This window comes from Labrus bergylta, chromosome 11, assembly GCF_963930695.1.
Source record: "Labrus bergylta chromosome 11, fLabBer1.1, whole genome shotgun sequence".
NCBI lineage: Eukaryota > Metazoa > Chordata > Actinopteri > Labriformes > Labridae > Labrus > Labrus bergylta.
In genome coordinates, this window is record NC_089205.1 from 9,849,373 (window position 1) to 9,869,807 (window position 20,435).

Below are 20,435 nucleotides of genomic sequence, written 5' to 3' on the forward strand. Positions count from 1 at the left end.
CCCTCAAAGTGTCTTTAAAGTTTATCTTTTCATTTTGATGACAGAAAATAAATGACGTATCTCATTTCTATGGAGTCCAAATAAAAACAACCCGTGCTCAAAAGTTGTATGCAAAGGGAGACTGTCATTATGTGCTGTTAGAATCATTCAAACCCTCATTCTTATAATTTGCACTTTGTTTTTCCAACTTTCAGATCGTTAGCTTTTACGACCCTGTTTTGCTCTGTTTGTACTCTCCGCCCTATTAGAAGTGTATTTGCTGATGCAACGACTCAGTTTCCCCCCCCGGGATCATTAAAGTTTCATTTCATCTTATCTCCACTTCTAGAGTTACGGCCCGGGAGTGCGTCTCTGTGCAGCTCGGAGCACGAAGAGCGAGGGGGTGAAGAACTTCAGCGGCTGATCAGAGGGGACGCAGGACTGAGGCCAACAGCAACTTTTGGTTCTGGACCCTTTTAGGGTTTAATGGGACTTTCTGCTTAGCACCAATGTGCAATTGGGACGTCTGAAATTGATCCTGCTGTGCCAAGCAAACTGAAGCTGAGCCAAGGAAAAGATTGTTAAGTGTTTTTTAAGGCGAGGGCCCGTCGTAATGTAACAGCAGCTTCTCCCGGGACAGAGTCGGCTAACCTCCAGTTCAGCTCATTCACATCTATTGAAACGGCTATTCGCTGATTAAAACGTTCTGCAAATAGGATTGTAGAATCAACTGATCATCAGCGCGGTAATGTGGCACAATAGAGACCCTTAAGAAGAAACAAGCTCGACCAGCAGAACCCGCACAGAAGAACTGAGTCACATTTTGTGTTTTGTCCCCGTTAGTGAAGAAATGAAGACCTTTGGAGACAGAGAGGGCATGGTCATTAAATCCAGAGGCGCTGCTCGCCACGCGACTTCTAGGGGCCCCAGACCAGTAGGGGGCCCCTGAGGACTCACAAACTTAAACCAAAGCAGTGGCTCAAAATGTGCAAATTTTGGAATGACAGTAGGAAACCTCCCTAAGGGGGCCCCATGTGACAGCACTCCCTCTCGATGCCCTGCTGAGCGTTGCATGCATCATTGTTTTGAAAACTAAAGTTTGTTAATGAAAGACAACAAAGAAAACTGAAGAGGAATGATCCGTCTGTAGGAGAGAAAAAGAGGAGTAACCGTGGAGACTCTGGCGGACACGATGGTGATGATCGCTGGTCGGCGTGCGCCCAATAGATTTTAGCTCCAACAACACCCAAAATATTCTTTAAAAAAACAGCAATGTGTCTGTTCCTGAAGATATGTTGCTTTCCTCTTTGGCAATTTTATTATAGTATCGAGTATGAACAATGAATATTTTAACCCTAAATATATCGGTCTCGCCCCGCCTTGGTTTTGATCTTGATCCCTAAATTTGTTGGTCTTGTCTCACCGAGCCCTGATCTTAATCTTGTTCTTGACTTGGTCTCAATCCCTAAATGTCTTGGTCTCTTCTCGGTCTCGCCCTGCCATGATCTTGGTCTTGTCTTGGTCTAGGATCACTCTGGTCTCGGATATTGGTCTCTGTTAGTGTTCTTGACTACAGTACATTTAATGAGAGCTCTTAATACTTGGCTTGAGAAAAAGAGATCTCTAAGAAATGAGTGGCAGTAAACGTAACTCCGTGTGCTGGGATAGGATGATTCTCTGAGACGTCTGTCAGATAAAACTCAAAGCAGATATTTGAGAGCAGGCTAAGGGATCTCTGAATGGTTTCATAAATCACACTGACTGCATCAAACATGGTCGATACTTATTTGATATTTGAAAGATGTTCTGGAGGCTTGCAGTGGAAAAGAAAAATCCTGAAGACACTTCCTGATTTTAATTTGTTCTTCAGCGGTTTTTTCTTTTATTTGGTTGAAGCCATCCATAAAAGATATTCATTTTTAGACGGCGAATGCAAGAGAGTGATGATGAGGTCTGTGCTTTGAGGTTATTAAAAAAAAGAGATGTGTGTGCTAATTTGAGTCCCTCACACAAGCTACTCCCTCACACACACTGACATCCGCCGTGGGCCACGCTGACCGCGGTGACTGCAGAGACAAATTGTCATGTAAATATTCCAAGAGACAGATTTCTCTCACACAGAAGAGCCTGCAGACAAATACTGAACAACAACAGCAGTAAACAGCTTGTGATAAATGATAACCAGACCCAGAGAGGCCGGGGAAGATGTAGAGAGAATAACCCACACACACACACACACACACACACACACACACACACACACACACACACACACACACACACACACACACACACACACACACACACACACACACACACACACACACACACACACACACACACACACACACACACACACACACACACACACACACACACACACACGAACGCCTGTATAAAGCAGCGGCGGGCTGTGTTTAATATGCTGAAGGAGATTGTGCCTGGTATTGGCTTTTGGCAGTGTGCAGTGGAGGGAAAGGAGCGAGATGGATTGGTGCAGGATCCCTCTCTTAAATGTTTAAAGAGTATTCACACTGAGCTCAGGGGTGAGGAAGAGAGAGAGAGCGAGAGGGGGGGAGGGGGAGCGAGAGAGTGAGAGAGAGGGGGAGAGCGAGAGAGAGAGAGGGGGAGAGAGAGAGAGCGAGAGGGTAGCATTATGAATGAAGAGCATAGGCACTGCCACAGCCGCTGGCAAACCAGAAAGAATCAGTGTGCATGTGTGTGTATGAGTGTGTGTGTATGTGTGTGTGTGTGTGCGCGCGCCTTTGTCTATGGTATGCAATTGTGCCGTAGTAAGAAAACAAAATCAACATGTGCTCTAAAGAGCTAAAGCTCCCTTTTCACACCGTTCTTTCAGTTTCTCCTTCACTCAGAAAGAGAATAATTGGTCTGTGTGTGTGTGTGTGTGTGTGTGTGTGTGTGTGTGTGTGTGTGTGCACTCGTGTGTTTTTGCGGGTGTTTCTATGCTCTGTCATCGTCATGACACAGCATAGGTGAACAAAGAACACCTGGAGTATGAGAGGTGGTGGCGGTCAGTTTTCTGAGTGCATCATATATATTTGATTGTTTAAAGAAATGTTTTACAATGAGGGGAAAAATACAGAAGTTTGTATTTATGAGTTTACGAGTCATAACCATGTATGTGGAGGGGTGTATAAATGGTTGGATGGGCTCCAAATGAGGAGATTGTTGAGTTTTTTTTTAACCTACACACAGTGCAAAGGACACACAACAAAGAAATATACACAAGTTGTGTTCCAGTGCGAGACACACACAGAGGTTGAACCACAGCTGTATTTGCAATCAGACCTTATGCAGTGATGTGCGCTCCACCAGCTGGAAGGGGGCGGGGTCGATCTTGCAGTTGGTGAAGTTGACCTGCTCATCAAGCTGCATCTCCTCCCACTCTGAAATCTGCAAACACACACACGCACACACACACACACACACACACACACACAGAGGAGGAGGAGGAGTTAAGAAGACGCCAAACATTACAGAACAAAAGAGAGTGAACAGTGTGTAAGTGTGGACCAACAATCCTCCAACTTCTCAACGCGATCTCATCGAAACCGACATGTTGATGGCGTCCTGATGAAGGCTACAAGACGAAATGCAGTGGTGAATGGACTTGAGCTCCATCATCCATTTATACACATTCAGATGCCGCTGACGAAGCAGCAGGAGCAACATGGGGTTAAGTGTCCAAGGACACATCAGGTCTAACAAAGTGAATAAAGTTGCTCTTCATACAACAAGTGTTGCTGGAACTTTCTGACCTCTGTAGCCCTTAAAAAAATTAAAATGATTTTTCAATACGTGTTGAATCAACCAGATCTGATGGGCAAAATGTTGTTTCAATCATGTGCAAATAGATATATATCCAGACATCTCAGCCACAACCAAAACCATTACCATTTCCATTAGTTAATAATAAAAACCTTAACTAAACAGCCAACAAGTGTTAATCTCCATTAACTGGAATTAACTGGATTTATCTGGTAAATGGTAAATGGACTTGAGCTTATATAGCACTTTTCAAGTCTCCCGACTACTCAAAGTGCTTTTACACTGCATGTCACACCTACACATTCACACACTGATGGTAGAGGTTGCTATGAAGTATCATCCATCAGAAGTAACTAATCCCTTTCATACATTGCCACCGAAGCAGTGGGAATAATTCAGGGTTAAGTGTCTTGCCTAAGGACACATCGGACATGTTGCCCACATTTTGATTGAACCCTCGACCTTCCAGTTGAGAGGCCACGACTCTACCAACTGAGCCACAGCCGCCCCTCTGGGTACTATGTGTGCACTTTTGTGCTTCAGACCTTGATCTGTGTGTGTGTGTGTGTGTGTGTGTGTGTGTGTGTGTGTGTGTGTGTGTGTGTGTGTGTCAGATATGATAATAGAGTTAGCAATAAAAGTTCCCCCAAGGAGCCTAATGAAGTCATTCTTTGTCTTTTTCATCATTTAAAGCCAGTCTATCGATTAGTTAATAAATAAAGGTGATCCAAAGCATTGCTTCATACCCAATAAAGTCAGAGAGAGACGACTCTGGCTTAACATAAATCCTTGATAAGTTTGCTCCATTATGTTATATTCTTTATTATTTTTAAAGGAGCAGTATGTAACTCTAACACCTAGTGTTTAAAATGGGTACTGCAGTCCAAATTCTAAATATCGTAGAGAGCTGCTCCCCCCTTCCCTCCTCCCCTCTCGAGTCGATGCTCACGCAGGTTGCCATGTGGTGGACACTGAAGCTTCAGTGTTTATCCAGCTCTGCATCGGTCTGTAAACCTTTCTGTGTTCTAACCTCTCTCCATTTTTCAAAAGCATCTCCAATATTGATCCTAGTTTGAGCACGTTTCTGCTCGTGGAGCTTATTAGAAACATGCAGAGGCTTTTTAGGCCGGGTACAATCACTTCTATCTGAACCAGTTCTCTTGCCCGATTCCATCGCTGCAACACCTGTTGGTTTGACCTGATAACTGCTCTCATATCTGGCAAACTGAGGGGCGTCCAAAACGGCCGTGTGGGGGTGTCTTAAAACCGCCTACCTTCTCTGGTCCAAACAAATCCAGACTATTCAGGACCAGAATCTAAAGTTAGAAGGAGGACATACTGGCTGCTGCATTGTTGTTAGAGAAGCCAGCACTTCAACATAGCATGTTTCCTTAATGTCTGATCATACAGTAAGCTCACTTTATCATCTCAGTACCTACAGAGCTCACGGATTGGTCCTTTAACTGTCTGACTGCGTATATAATCAGCCCTGTTGGCAGATGATGTCTTTCTATGTGGTGGCAGTCACTAATAAGAAGACAAAGGCATCAAATCATTCTACCCCTCCTCCTGACAAATCACCTCCCTCTGATAGACAATCAATGGACCGGGCACGGCTCTGAATTACTCTATAAATCACACAAACCTACATTGATGGGCGGCGAGGAAGGTGAATGGCGAACACGGAAGGAAGACGTTGGGAGGAGCGATGTCAAGGCAGACGTGTGAGGGGCGAGCGATGAGTGATTTCGAGGGCGGGAGAAAAAAGAGGGGAAGGAGGGAGAAAGTGTGAGGAATGTGCGACTGACAGAGAGGAAATGAGAGGTGCTGTTGATGGATGAATTATGGATGATGTCATAGCCAAAAATATAAGACTTCAGGGTAATCGGACTCTCTGGAGATATTGAGGTATTTGAAGATCTGGGTTTGTCGTGGTGTGACGACGTTCTGAAATCCAAAGTGTTTGGTCGTTGAAGGACGGGAAAGATTGCATCAGGATGTTAGAAAGCATAATCAGCTTTTTTTCTGATGTACTGTAGATTGTCATATTTTAAACCCAGGGCCGTATCATCACTGGAAAACCTCTTGCTGGTTCATCATAATTCTGCTCTAGAGTAAAATGTCTGGGTTTGCATTCGTTCCAACAGTTGCAGCCTTGATGGTTACAAAACAAAGGGTTGGAAGGGAACTTGTTTGGGTTGAACAGTCAACTTGATTTTGGTGTTAGAGAGCATTTGAAAAGCGCAGCACCCAGCGTCTATTTAACAAGCGCTCTGCTGTTTTATGTGCAGCCGCTCCGCGCGCTCAAGTTAAAAATCTTTGAAACTTTTCAGAAACGCACTGTTGACGTCAGATATTCCCCGTATTTAAGCCTCCTACAGATCGTGTCTTGTACCCACATCCTCCTCGCTCCGTGTCTGATCGGGTAAAAATGATCTCAAATATAAAACATGCAGTAAAAAGTAACAGAGCAGTGTCGGTCATACAGCGGGCGTTGTCAACAAACTGTTGTCATGGAGACAGGACGGACGTGCAGCTGTTTCTTCTCAGAGCACAAACGCGTCTTGCAAACACACCCGAGCGCACAGTCAGCGCTTTACTGCCCAGATAAAAAACCCCAGGTGGACACGGGGCCTAAGACGAGAAAGGGTCACAGGAGTGTCGGTCAGATCCTGACTCAGGTTCAGCGCCTCATAGAGGGAGCTCACCGTTCATACACATCACTCTCCCTGCACGGTGAACCATCACGTCTGTGATGAACACACTCTCTCTGCGATACATTGAAATACACTGGAAACTAATAAATGAACCAAAAAGGTTTGTGTGTGTTGGGTGATCTGCTGCGTGATTGGCTGTGGGCCTTACCTCTCTTATGGTCATGTCGTCCTCCACATCTCCATCGTCCTGCGGATAAAAGAAACGAGGAAGCAGTCAGAACTCAAAACAGAGAAACCGTTAAGCAGTGACAAGAGGACAACACGAGCACACGAGCAGTGACAGAGGAGTCAACAAACAGAAGATAAACAACAGTGTCCAGTTACAGTGATTTTTACTTTTCAACCGCGCCCGCAGCGCTACATCGGTACACATGAGCTGAAATGACACAAACTCACACATGCAACACGTCATAAGTGTGATACAGCGCCGCTGTCTCCAGACAGATGGGCAGAAATGGAATGAGTGACTAAAGGAGCGACTACAGTACATTAAATGAGAGCGGGGGATGTGATGTATGAGATGTCGGAGCAGATGATCATTATAATGATGGATCACACTCAGAGCTCACGGCTCAGGAGTGACAGGCTAGTGCCGACGCTGTTTGACAAGCTGGACTCAAACCAGCAACCACAAAGACGATGTGGCAGGCACAGAGAGGGGAATATACATCTGAGTGTGTGAGAAGGTTGCCGCAGGATGTGTGTGTGTGTCTGTGTGATTGACGTGTGTTTAGTCATGTGCTCGAGTAAAGATATTTACTTTCTCTGCAGGAGAACATATGTGTGTGTGTGTGTCCAAGAGAAAAAGGCAGAGTAAGTACGACCCAGGGGCTGATGGGAGCCCTGAGCTCATTTATCCTCATCGCTGCGGTTGCCGACCTGTCGGTAACCCTAGCAACTGTTGCCGCGGGGTAGAGAGAGATGCCCTACTGTAGCATTATGCAAGCAGAGGCCAGACGTGCTCGGAGTTGATGAGAACAAACAAACGCACAACCAAACACACGTACACCTTGATCGTTTTATCTCTGCCGTCTCAGCGATCACTCTGCTCGTCACAAGGACACTCGGAAAGTCATTAAATGTAAACTTTAGAGATAGAGGGACATCAGACATCTCCTGTGAGTGTGTGTTTTCTGTGTGTCTATTTGCAGAAGAAGGTTTCTTTTTTCTTTTTTGGAAGATAGAGAGAAGGAGAGAGGTGGGTCTGTGCATGCAAAATAGGTGCTTTCAGAAAGATTAGCTGCTCTATTAAGGGAGCAAATCTCTGCCTCTGGATACACTGTTTGGCAGAAGTGTGTGTGTGTGTGTGTGTGTGTGTCTGTGCGTGTGTGTGTGTGTGTGGATGTGGATGGGAGGAGGAAGAGAAAACTTCTGTATGCCACTGACAGTGAAATGGGAGGAAGTGTGTGGGCATATTTAAATGAGGTTTGGATGAGAATGTGTGTGTGTATGTGTGTGTGTGTGTGTGTGTGTGTGTGTGTGTGTGTGTGTGTGTGTGTGTGTGTGTGTGTGTGTGGAGAGACTCCAGAGTGCTGACAATAAGCAGATGAAGCCGTATTGCTTGCTATGCTGAAAGGTCTGCTCCTCTTCCTCCTGCAGCGATCCCTCTCCACTTTCAACCAGCCGATCACCCAATCAGTGGCAACCATCCAAGACTGGGTCAGCAGGGAACAGACACAATCTACCTCCAAAGACTGCTGTATCACACACACATACACGCACACACGATCTCTGCAGGATTATGTAGTCAGCCAGAGTGCTTAATGAGGATTTTATGTGATGCTATTGGAGTATAAAAAAGGATCTTTCTGCCTCGAGTGGATACGAGTGGAGGTGCTTAGGCCGTCTTTACTCTTGTCACTTTTTCGCAGAAGGTGAGGCGAACACTTTTGATGTAGATACGAAGTCATGAAGCTGCCTCTGGTTGGCTCATTTTAATCGCAAAACAACAACATTTGCCAAATACCCCTGTGGTATACAGCCAGGAGTACGCAGAACAAGTCTTGGTTACACAGGATAGTCCACACGCCTTAAGTTTGATGCTACTTCTTCAGTTACAAGACTCGAAAGTTCACAGCCATGCTAGCTGCTTTTTAAGTTTGCAAATTGGTGGATGAGATATTTGCTCATTTATGGATGCTTACAATGAGCCCAGGGTAGACCCAGAGTTCACTGGAGGGATTATAAACCCGTCTGACCTGGGAACGCCTCAGAATCCCCCAGGAGGAGGAGCTGGAAAACGTTGCTCGGGAGACTTACTTCACCTGCTGCCACCCCAACCCGACCTCAGGTAAGAGGAAGAAAATGGACAGATGGATGGACAATAGGAGTAGATGACAAACTATGATGTGTGCATGCCTAGAAGGGCTTTAAAAGATGAAAACAATGAAGTTAAAATCTAAAAAGAGTAAACCTGCTTCTCAACCGGAGCTCAACTGACATACTGACATAAATAATGTGATTATCACCAAGATATAACCACAGAAAGTACGTTTAAAAATACTCTTAAAGGCTTTACATGCGATTTTTTGATCCAGCAGATGTCGCCCTTGAGCACCAGCATGAAACCAAAACAACTCGCGGTACATTGTTGTGTTAGCATGCTAATGCTAGCGATCTTTATTATGCTCGTATCTTCACACTGCATGTAACTTTACCCGAAATGAGCGTGATCTAGAAACACAGTTAAGCAGTGAGTACAGTATGTTATTCTTCTTTTCTCTAGTCCCTCAATTAAACAACTTTTATACTCGAGGGGAGGAGTCAGCCGCCATCTGAGCAATGTAAACAAACTGAAGATAGGACTCTGAAAACTCTGAAAGCATCACAGACAGTGGGACTCGGGTGTTACACCTATTGTAGACAGTCATTACTCACAGAGTTATTTTCAGAGGATATACTTGATTTTTATTACATTTAAGTGTGAAAAATATATATAAAGGTCGCATATAAAGCCTTTAAATAAAGAGGATAAATAAAGAGAAACTCTCATGGAAGAGATGATCCCTCTGCAGCGCCCTGTGGGACGCCGTCTGTCTTAACGTGGGTGGACTCTCTGACATCTGCATCATTACCATCAGCGTCCTGCTCTCCGTCTTCAGAGAAGCTGTTACACTTTGTACTGTGATGACTAAAGAGGCAATCAGGTTTATCTGTGGAGCTTAAGCTCAGTGTTGAGATGTCTGTTTCCCTCGCGGCTGTCGGTGGCCAACACTTATGGCTCATGTGCCGTTATCTGCAGATTTCTGCTACTGGTGTTTATTTTGCTCATTAGTACTTCCAGTATTATTACTGCTCTCTCCATTTATCTGTGTATGTAATTAAACTGCTGAGGCCTTTAAACAAAGGTTATATAAACACTATTAAAGATGTTCAGACTCGAGTGGTGTGAGCAGTAATGATCTGCTCTAAAACAACTACAGTAAGAAGTGAGATACCTCACTAATCTTTACTTGATAGATTTGATCCACAGAGTTTACAGCCGATGCTGACTGATAGCTGGAGACTTCATGCTGCTGCAGTATTTACTTTCTGATCATGTGCAGACTGTGAAATGCTTATTTTCATGTTGCTCAATCAGTGTTGGGAAACGTAACATTACTGCGTTACCCTCTGAGGAAAATTACGAGAGTACTCTCTTTGCACGGTGTATCGACTCTACCGTCAGTGCACGGCCTCCCTTACCGCCCATCGTGTGTAACCCTGCAGCCGTATAACAGGACCGAATGACGCATTATAACAAAAGTCTAAATAATGGGAATATTTCCACTACGAAAAAGCTGCCCTCCCCTTCATCGTACTCGCTGAATTAGCTCGCTAAACACTGCGCTGACCACAGGCTGTGAATATGAATGATTGAAACCTGAGTGAGGTCACCCGTTGCGGTCTCCATGCTGGAAATGCTGTCTCAGCCTAACTTTCAGTCTAACCTAAAGACAGGCTGAGAGCTGGAGCTGAGGCGGGTTTTAAGCCTCCTGACAAACCATTACACCTCGCCCGCCTGTCAATCAGGTCAGCTACACGCCTTATTGTGAATAACTCTTATCCTTCATTAAATCAAAACGGATGAGTCATCAAAACATTCACCCCCCGTACAGTGTGTGCTGATCGAGACATGAGCTAATCAGACCTATTTGGTTTTTTGAACCAGGCAGTAAACATGTTAATCTCTGCTGTAAAAACAGGCTGTTTAGAATGGGCGTGTATGTGACTTCCTGTGCTTCTGCAGCCAGCCTCTAGTGGACACTTGAGAAACTGCAGGATTAAAATTCACCTGCTCAGACGAAAAGAAACAGAAGATGCAGACGCTTGGGGATTTATTTATTTTTCTTTTGAGGCAACAAAAGCTAGAAGGAGATGCAGCATTCTTTCAGTAACGGATTAATTTATGTTGCTAAGTGCTCGTGATGGATTAACACCGGGTCTTTGTAGCATAACAATGAGTAAGGTCTTTTACCTGCTCTCTTTTGTAAAGTGTCTCCAGATTATATTTGTTATGAATTGTCGCTGTACAAATAAAGATTGATTGATTGATTCTCAGAGTGAAAACCGTCCAAAGCTGAAACGTTCTATTTTACCTGAGCTGCTGCTCTCAAACCTGAAACTAATTTTTCAGCCGAGAGAATCTGATATGAAACAACAAATCCATCCCCCCACCCCCAAAAAACAAACGACAGTCACTTTTCCGTCTCGCCTCCTCCTGATAAATACGCCGCCCCGTGTATCTCCTGTCTGAAAATGATTGAGGAAATGAAAACTCTGAATATTCTCCCCATCAGACCCCTGAAGGACACTTTTAATGGAGTCTCATAACGACTCAGATCGCGCTCACGTTGGACCCTGAACACTTGACCCTCGTCCCTTTAATAACTAACGCCTTCTTTTCAGTCTCTTGAATATAAATGACGTCCTCCTGTCATATATTTAAAGAGCAGATCATTACAGATCATTGGAGACCTGTTCAACGTCTTTACTCACTTTCTTCATCGTTCAGCGCAGGGCGGTTTCTAAGGAAGTAGAAACCACTCGACCCTCGCGGAGTTCTGAGTCGGCGTGCGTTCCAGTTTTCTATCGTGAGTTGTTTTTTTTCTGGCTTCGTGCACGACAGATTCTCTTTGCTCTACGTCCTGTTTTTATTCTCCGTTACCTTCTGCCTCCATCTTCACTTTTACAACAACTGAAGCAGCTTTTTATTTACTCCTGATTCACTACGTCTGATTTACGTTAACAATCTCTGTCTTAGTTAGAGACAGGGCGGGGGACAGAGTCAGCGGGAAAGGAGCCACAGGTCGCATTCGAACCCGGGCCGCCCACATGGAATACTCTAGCCTCCGTACATGGGGCACGTGCACTAACCACTATGCTACCAGCTGTATGATTAAGCTGAATTCACTGTTTGATATTTACGTCCTGATTATTTCGCTCTTATGTCGGATGATGACAAATCAGATTTCTAAAACTTTTCTCTAAACACTACAGGAGCGTGAAATCCATAATAACGAGTACCAACAAATGTGCAGCTGGATGAAAAAAATAGTAATAATAAAAAAAAATGTGTGCCGTGGATTTGGCAGTTGGAGGCACCAGATGTCTCAGCAACTTAGCTCATTAGCTTCCTGCATCATAGTTAGCTGTGGAAGTCTGCAGCTATTTGTCAAAGTAATGTTGGAGAAATATGTGAGAACAGGTGTGCTGCTGTAAAGTGTCCTTAACCTCCTCTCTCTCTCTCTCTCTCTGATTCTCCCTCCTCCCTGATTGCAGGTAGGAGAGCTCCCTCTGGGCAGCGATATGGTGAGGAGCTTTTGGTCCCCGTTTTGACTTTATTTAGGTTTCTATCATCCCATGCACATCTAGATGGCTGGACTTTGTTTTGGGCTGGAGATACTCGGTGGTCTTGTTGTGTCCTTTAGGTCAGACATTTCTTCTTCTGTAGTTTTAGGGGGCGGTGCTGGTTTCTAAATTATCTGATAGGTCTTTCACACCTGCAGAAAACTCCTGAAAATTCAGAATATTTGCAGGCTGAGCGTCATGTGTGAATACAAACAGCTGAATGTTTCTCTCTTCACCCGGAGTTTCTCCTCCAGCCTCCTCGTATTTATTCTGCAGAAAGTCAGAGTGAGCTGATGATAGAACACAGCAGGATATAATCAGGAGAATTCACCTGGAGCGAGTGGGAGGGGGTGGTGACGTTTATTCCCTGTGATCACTGCACGACCATAGACTGTCTGCACGCCACCTCTACGATCTCCGTGCTCTAATGCAGCGGTCCCCAACCCCCGGGCCGCGGACCGGTACCGGTCCGTGGGTCATTTAGTACCAGTCCGCAGAGAAAAAGAAAGCTGCATTTAACAGACAATACCAGGAGTCCTACTTAAAATATGGATTTATCGCGACAGGTGATTCCCGCGCACCAAGCCCGCTCTGCATAATATGCGGCGAACGGCTCTCTAATGAGGCAATGAAGCCTTCAAAACTGCTTCGCCACTTGGAGACCAAGCACCCTGCATTAAAAGACAAGCCTTCGGAGTATTTTGAAAGAAAAAAGCATGAACAAGAAGGACAGAAACAATTACTGAGGGCCACCACATCAACAAATGCGAGTGCACTGAGAGCGTCATACTTGGTGGCTAATCGTATTGCTAAGGTTAAGAAGCCATTCACCATTGGTGAAGAATTGATCCTGCCCGCCACTAAAGACATTTGCCGTGAACTTCTAGGAGAGGCTGCAGTTAAAAAGATAGCTAAGGTGCCTCTTTCGGCTAGAACCGTCACTCGGCGCATTGAGGAAATAGCAGAGGACATTGAGACACAATTGTTGGAGAGGATTAATACATCACCGTGGTACGCACTCCAGGTTGACTAGTCTACAGATATTGACAACAAGGCAATACTACTTGTTTATGTGCGATATCTTTATCAGGAGGATGTGCATGAGGATATGTTATGTGCACTATCGTTGCCAACCAAAACCACAGCCGCAGAACTATTCAAGTCGCTGGATGATTATATATCAGGAAAACTGAAATGGTCCTTTTGTGTCGGCATATGCACAGACGGAGCTGCTGCCATGACCGGACGGCTGTCTGGTTTACCTACTCGGATTAAGGAGGTTGCACCTGAATGTGAGTCTACGCATTGTGTCATTCACAGGGAAATGCTGGCTAGCCGAAAAATACTACCGGAACTTAACAGCGTATTGAATGATGTGGTTAAAGTTATTAACCACATCAAAGCACACGCCCTTAACTCGCGCCTGTTCGAGCAGCTTTGTGAGGAGATGGACGCGGAGTACAGACACCTTCTCTTACACACAGAAATAAGATGGTTATACCGAGGGAGATCGCTGGCCAGAGTGTTTGAATTACGAGAGCCGCTGCAGAGATTTCTCTCAGAAAAAAAGTCACCGCTGGCAGCACATTTCAGTGACGAGGAATGGGTCGCAAAACTCGCTTACTTGTGCGACATATTCAACCTGCTCAATGAACTCAATCGGTCACTTCAGGGGGAAATGACAACTGTCTTCAAGTTGGCAGATAAAGTAGCTGCATTTAAAGCCAAACTGGATTTGTGGGGACGGCGCGTGAACAGAGGTATATTTGACATGTTTCAAACATTCGCGGGGATTTTGGAAGGGACTGAGCCCGAGCCTTCATTCACCCAGCTGGTGCACGATCACCTGTCTTTGCTTTTAAACGAGTTTGAGCGCTACTTCCCAACCACAAAAGACCCACGAACTGCCAAGGAATGGATCCGCCACCCATTTGTCAACAAACCAGGGGAATCCAGCTTGTCTATGCAAGAAGAAGATCAACTGCTGGAGATCGCAAATGACGGCGGCCTTAAAAGTATGTTCGAAACAACAACTCTGCCGGTGTTCTGGATTAAAGTCAAAGCAGAATACCCTGAGATCGCCACAACAGCACTGAAAACCCTGTTGCCATTTCCGACATCCTATTTGTGTGAAGCGGGATTTTCTGCAGTGACAGCAACCAAAACAAAATTACGGAGTAGACTGGACATAAGTGACTCACCTCGGTGAGTTGTATTTTTCATCGTGAGTTTTTGTGTTTTTTGAAGGCATGTTTAAACGTTACCATAGCGACCAGAGAGTGTTAGGGGGCAGAGAGGATGTTACTCATGTTATGTTGTTGGCGCAATGTTACGAGGGCGCTGCTAATAAAGTTGCATAAGAGTACACAGTGGATTCACGTTTATTATTATATTTAGAAAATACCACAGTTTTTATGCCGGTCGTATCATTTTATTTTGTGTATTTATCCGCCACACCTTAAATGCCGGTCTGTGAAAATATTGTCTAACATTAAACCGGTCCGTGGCGCAAAAAAGGTTGGGGACTGCTGCTCTAATGAACCTGCTGCATTATGTTTCCTGTTCTTCAGTATGTTCTTCTCCACTCTTTACTTCAGATTGAGATTCTGTTCAACTAAACGCAGCGTTGATATAAAGACAAATATTCTCATTATAGCGTCGCATAGAGGACTCTGTTGCAGCATCTGCCTGTTCCACGTTGTTCTTTTTACATCACGTCTTACCTCAGGAGCCCCCCCCCCGTCTGACAGGAATAGTCTCCCGCTGTGAGGCGCATGCCCGATCAGGAGAGTATCTGGAGCAGTCCTCCTGAAGTTATCTAGATATTTTCAAGGGTGCAGATGAGGAAACGGCTTTTGATTACAGCAAGGTTGGAAATCTTGATAATAAATTCCTCTAAAGTTTTTTTTATTAATTCCTAAACACTCCTCTTTACATTCTTCACAAGGGCAGACGCTTTAATCTGCTCTTCTGTCTGTTCACTTGTTCTTATTTTTACTCTATTTCTGTCCAATGAGCAACAGTCCTCCTTCCTGAGGATTGGGTTTCACTCTGCATGGTGGGAGAAACTGATGCTGTGTGGACAGCCAAACATTGTTCAAGCGATAAGCACAGATATTCTTCTTCCAACTTTTTATCAGTGAACGGTCTCCTCTCTTGCAGAGTGTGTGTATGCGCGGTGACATTTAAATATAAGAAGAAGACGTATGACGCATTCTCCTCCACGGTCCAAAAAAACAAAGAAAGTCGAGGAAATCAAAGGAGGAGGGAGAGGCGAGGTGCAAAAATAGGGAGCCCACGAGCCATCATAAATAAAGCACGGGGGCATTACGAAGATGCAGGAGAGTGGCGGTGGGAAAATAATGAGAAAAACAGCCAGGAGTGACTGGGAGGCCGGGCGGCATCATTTCTCTGAAACAGACTACTGATGTCATTTACCCTGCATCAATATTTCACAGCCTAGATGGACAGAGACGAAGGGGGAGTTAAAGGGGGGGGGGGGGGGGGTACTGATGTCAGGGATGCAAAATGGAAGAGAGAGCAAGCCCTGGACGAGAAGCAAAACTGGACTCAGACATGGAGCGAGGAGCTGCAGACTTCACCACATCAAGACACAAAGAGGGGGGGGGGGTTACTTCTCCACCGCAGAGGGCTTCAAACTCTGCAGAGAGGAGAAACATAAACGTGTTCTCTTTCCTAACGAGCAGAGCAACGTCACAAACAGTATCACGGTGAACCACCTGCTGGGGGGGGGGGCGGCAAGCCCACAGGCTCACTGTACCGTTAATGCACACACCATGCTGCAGGGGGTTCATTACTAAGAAGCTCACTGCGAGGCATAAATGGCTAGCACGCACTTAACACTTGGATAAATTCACTGCGCTAACAATGCGCCGTCTGTCCGAGTGCGGTCCGTACAACAAGCTCCTCATAGAGGCACTTCACAAATCACTGGAACCTTCCTCGCTGGAACAACCAGAAGTGGCAGAAAATCGCTGTTGGAAGCTTTTACATGTAATAACCAATTATTTCAACTCATGATTATAATGGCGTTTGGAACAAAACGCTTCTTCTGATGATTATCTAACCTGCAGGAGTCCAACTGGATCCTGATCGTTTTAAGAACAGAATGATTTCAGAAGAGAAATGTACACATGCCATTTTAACACTTCCTGGAAAGTTTATTTGAAGGTCTTTTGTTAAGAACAAGTTTGTGTAAACTTTTACTGTTCGGATCCTCGGAGGTCACAGCTTTTTTGCTTCAGAATAGTACGGAGCAACCGGGCCGAGTGTGACTGCGCCCCGTTAGATACAAGAAGGAGGAGTCCAAGGAAACCGTGACGGTCCTGTAGAAATGATTTGGATTCTGTTCGGAGTCGAGAATCTTGATAAATCTCTCCAGATTCACTGACAATCTCTAAAATCAGAATCTGAGCAGACGACTAAAAGGTTACATTAACATAGATTAGGAATAAGAAGAGCAGCCGTCCCGAGAAGTTTAAATTAGGGCGTATGGAAGACGAACTGATCCTCGTGAAGGCCACGAACGAGACGGCATCTCATTATAAAGAACTTTACTTTCACCTGAACGAGTTACTGAGGGCAAGAGGTTTTACTTCCTTCTCCTTTCATTTCCTTTCCTTTCTTTTCCTTCCTCGCCCTCCCTTATCTTTCCTTTCCTTCCTTCCTCTCCCTTACCTTTCCTTTACTTCCTTTCTTTGTCCTGCCACCTTTCCTTCATTTCCCTCCCTAACCATACCTTTCCTTACTTCCCCTCCCTTACCTTTCCTTCCTTTCCCTCCCTTTCCTTTCATTTCTCTCCTTTCCTTCCTTTAATAATCCATCTCTATAATGTCCACTGCAGTCTAGTTTGAATCTTTGTGAGGAAGGAGAAGGTTGTTGAAAACAGACCCTTAAGGAATCTTCAGGGTTATTCATGTGGGACTTTACTTTGTGAAACATCACAGGGGCGTAAATATCACGGCTTGAAACGGCGGTCTGAACAGGGCGTCTGTTTGTTAGGAGGAAGCTGGGGGGGGGGACTCTGGAGAGTCTCTGCCTCCCCCGCTGAGCCGCACCTATCAGCTGCTGTAAAGATTAATAAAACATGTCGTGTTAGCTCACTGTGGTGCAAGAGTTTTCATCTGAGTGAAATTCAGTCGACTTTACAGAAGTTTGAAAGCAGACACCCCCCTCGACCCCCCCATCACGCCATCAGTTCTTTAACTGACGGAGGGGGAATGTGCCGCGTTCTCTCACAGACACCACAGAGAGAACATGTAACGAGCAGCGCTCCTGCTGCTCAGTGTGAAACTAATTTAGTTTTTTCATGACTCTTTTTCATGACTGCAGATGAAGAGATGTGTTTCGTCAGTCTCCTCAAACTAAAGTTCCTCTGGTTAAATACGGCGATACACTGAGGTGTATCGCTGCTTCACAGCTCGCCCTGAGCACCACGCTGTGAAGAGAAACATGCCCCTCAGGCTTCTCCTTTTACGCCAGGGGAGAAAAAACAGTCCCAGCGCGTTTCCTCTGTTTCTGATTTTACAAGTTTACCGAGTTCCTCTCGGAAAGTCTCACGTCTGACGTGTAGTTGTGTGGCGTGGGTTGTATTGTAGGACCAGAGCGCTGAGAAATGAACGTATGTTATAAATCCTTAGAGATCTGCTGGACCTGTGCAGATCAAAGAACAAAATGTTTCTACTGACTTACACACAGAGTCATCAATCAGCTGTTACTCCTGCACGCACACATACACGCCCTGGAGGGACGGATGGAGAACGCTCCGGCATCACTCACTGCTCGTGAATGATGGAAAATGTGCCGAGGCTTGGATAATTGTCGGCGACATGTGAAGCTAATGACGCTCTGTGAGAGCCTCTCATATAAATCATGAACAGAGCTAATAGAGTTTCACCGACACGCTAACGACTGAGGATGACGAATGGCGTGTTCCTGTTGTAATCTTTAATGTGTTTGGGATGTTGGGGACTTCTGATTAAGGTCTGTGGTCATCACGCAGACCGGGCTCCTGAAAGTCAGAGGGCGGGGACTCTTTGCACTCTGCAGTCGGTTTTTCGTTCACCCTGTAATCCACGGTCATGAACTGGAACCGGATAAGAGCAGGTGATGCACTGTGTGTACTGGTTATTTGTATTCTAATTAAATGCAAAAAAAATATCAAAGGGCTAGTATCGCTCTTTTCTAGCCGTCTGACGACTCAAAGCACTTTCACACTGCAGGTCCACCTCCACATTCACACCCTGATGGTAGAGGCTGCTGGGTCCATCAGAAGTAACTAATCCATTCATACACATTCATACACCGCTGATGAAGCAGAAGGAGCCACTTGGGGCTAAGTGTCTCGCCCTAGGACACATTGGACATGTGGCTGCAGGAGCTGGGGACCCCTGACCTTCCGGTTGAGAGACAACCGACTCTACCACTGAACCACACTGAAACCATTTAAACATCTGATCAAGACTGTGTGTGTGTGTGTGTGTGTGTGTGTGTGTGTGTGTGTGTGTGTGTGTGTGTTAGGCCCCGTGTCCACCTAGCGTTTCTTTCTGAACGCCAGCGTCTTTTTCCACTTGTTCCCAAAAAGTAGAGAGCGTTTGCAGCAGCAGGCGGACGTCTGGAGAAAAAGTGACATAGAGACAGCACGGGCGTGCAGCACTTTTCTTCTCAGCGCACAGCCCGGCTTTTCTGCATGTAAAAAACGCCAGGTGGATACGGGGCCTTCCTGAGCAAGTATGTTTGCTTGAATTAGAAGAAGTGAAATGTTCAGAAGAAACGAGGACGCATGCTCACCCCTGAGAAACTCTTTAAGCTGGGCGGTGGCTCCTGGTGAATGGAATGACATCATACTTACAGTGAGATCATGAAATAATCATAGAAGCCGATAACGGACAAAAATCTAATCTGTTCCTGAATCTCCTCTGAGAGCACGATCACTCAACGCTTCATCGCCTCTGATTTCACACAAATCGATGTCTGATTATTTTTCATGCAACCCTGGATCATCTCGAACCGTGGAATCATTTTTCTCAATTCATGCTCAGACACTTGTGTCACTGATTGACATGCATCGCTGCTGGAGCGTATGCTGTTGCTGGTAATTGGACCGCAGGCTTCATCCCAGTTTGTGGTTAATTTTTTTCCAATCCCTCCCCTGGACTTTCTCATGCATCATCATTTGATCTGAAGTGCTGCTAGATCGCTGTCATTCAAATCCCGGCCTCCTCCTAATGAAGAGATATGATGCTCGAGTCTGGGTTTTTAAAGCTGCATGCACACTCCCCCCCCCCCCCCCCCCTCCCTCTTCCTCAACAAGCCCTCCCCCTGAACATTCAACCCATGAAGTACCACACAGCTTCTCTGCTTAATTACGACAAATGCAAATAGGGTTTGTGGTCACTACAGGAGCAGGTGAGAGGCCTGCCCTGTGAGGCGGTCACTGATTGGACACCTCGGGTGACACAGCTGATGATAGACAGCACAGCATGCTCGGTTGAAAAGCTTCATCCTTGTAGAACACTTGACAACAACTCAACCACCTCCTGATTTTTTGAATGTTATTTTAGTTATTTCGCTATTTGACTTGTGAAGGGAATGCTCAGATTTTTAGAAAAGCTTCAAATGTTGGTTTGCGGGGGCGCAGGTACCCTAGTGGTTAGAGTGCACGCCTTGTGTACAGAGGCTGTGAATCCGGCATTTGGCTCCTTACCTGCATGTCTTTCCCCTCTTTCTCTCTCTCTCTCCCTCTATCCCCGATTTCGGACTCTATCACAAATATAAAGCTCTTCTCTGTTACTGATTTAATTTAGGACTTACTGTTTATGAAACATTTAAGAAAAAGTGAGTGCACCAAATTTAAAACAGACTTAAAAGCTAACCTTGTGATCACGTTTAAAAAATAAGTCCTTTGGGAGCACCGATAGCCTGGCGGTTATGCCCCAAAAAGAGTCGTTCTTCAGCGACAACATTTTCAGACTTTTTTAAATGTGCATCAGTCGCTTGTTTGAAGAGAACTGGTAAATGTCTGAATGCTCTTTGCATTTCCGTCTCCTGCGGACTTTTAGGATCTTATTTGGAAAATAAAAATAAGGAGTATTTAAAATT

General features: G+C 45.2%; 1 protein-coding gene across 1 annotated transcript in view; it reads right to left on the minus strand.

Annotated features, from left to right (window-relative positions):
* The window catches only part of clcn2c (chloride channel 2c), a 135,232-nt gene that overhangs the window by 11,087 nt on the left and 103,710 nt on the right, over positions 1 to 20,435 (minus strand). The window contains 3 exon segments of the mRNA XM_065960149.1: positions 3,289 to 3,393; positions 6,634 to 6,672; positions 19,125 to 19,157. Of these exon segments, the coding sequence (XP_065816221.1) occupies positions 3,289 to 3,393; positions 6,634 to 6,672; positions 19,125 to 19,157 (177 nt within the window).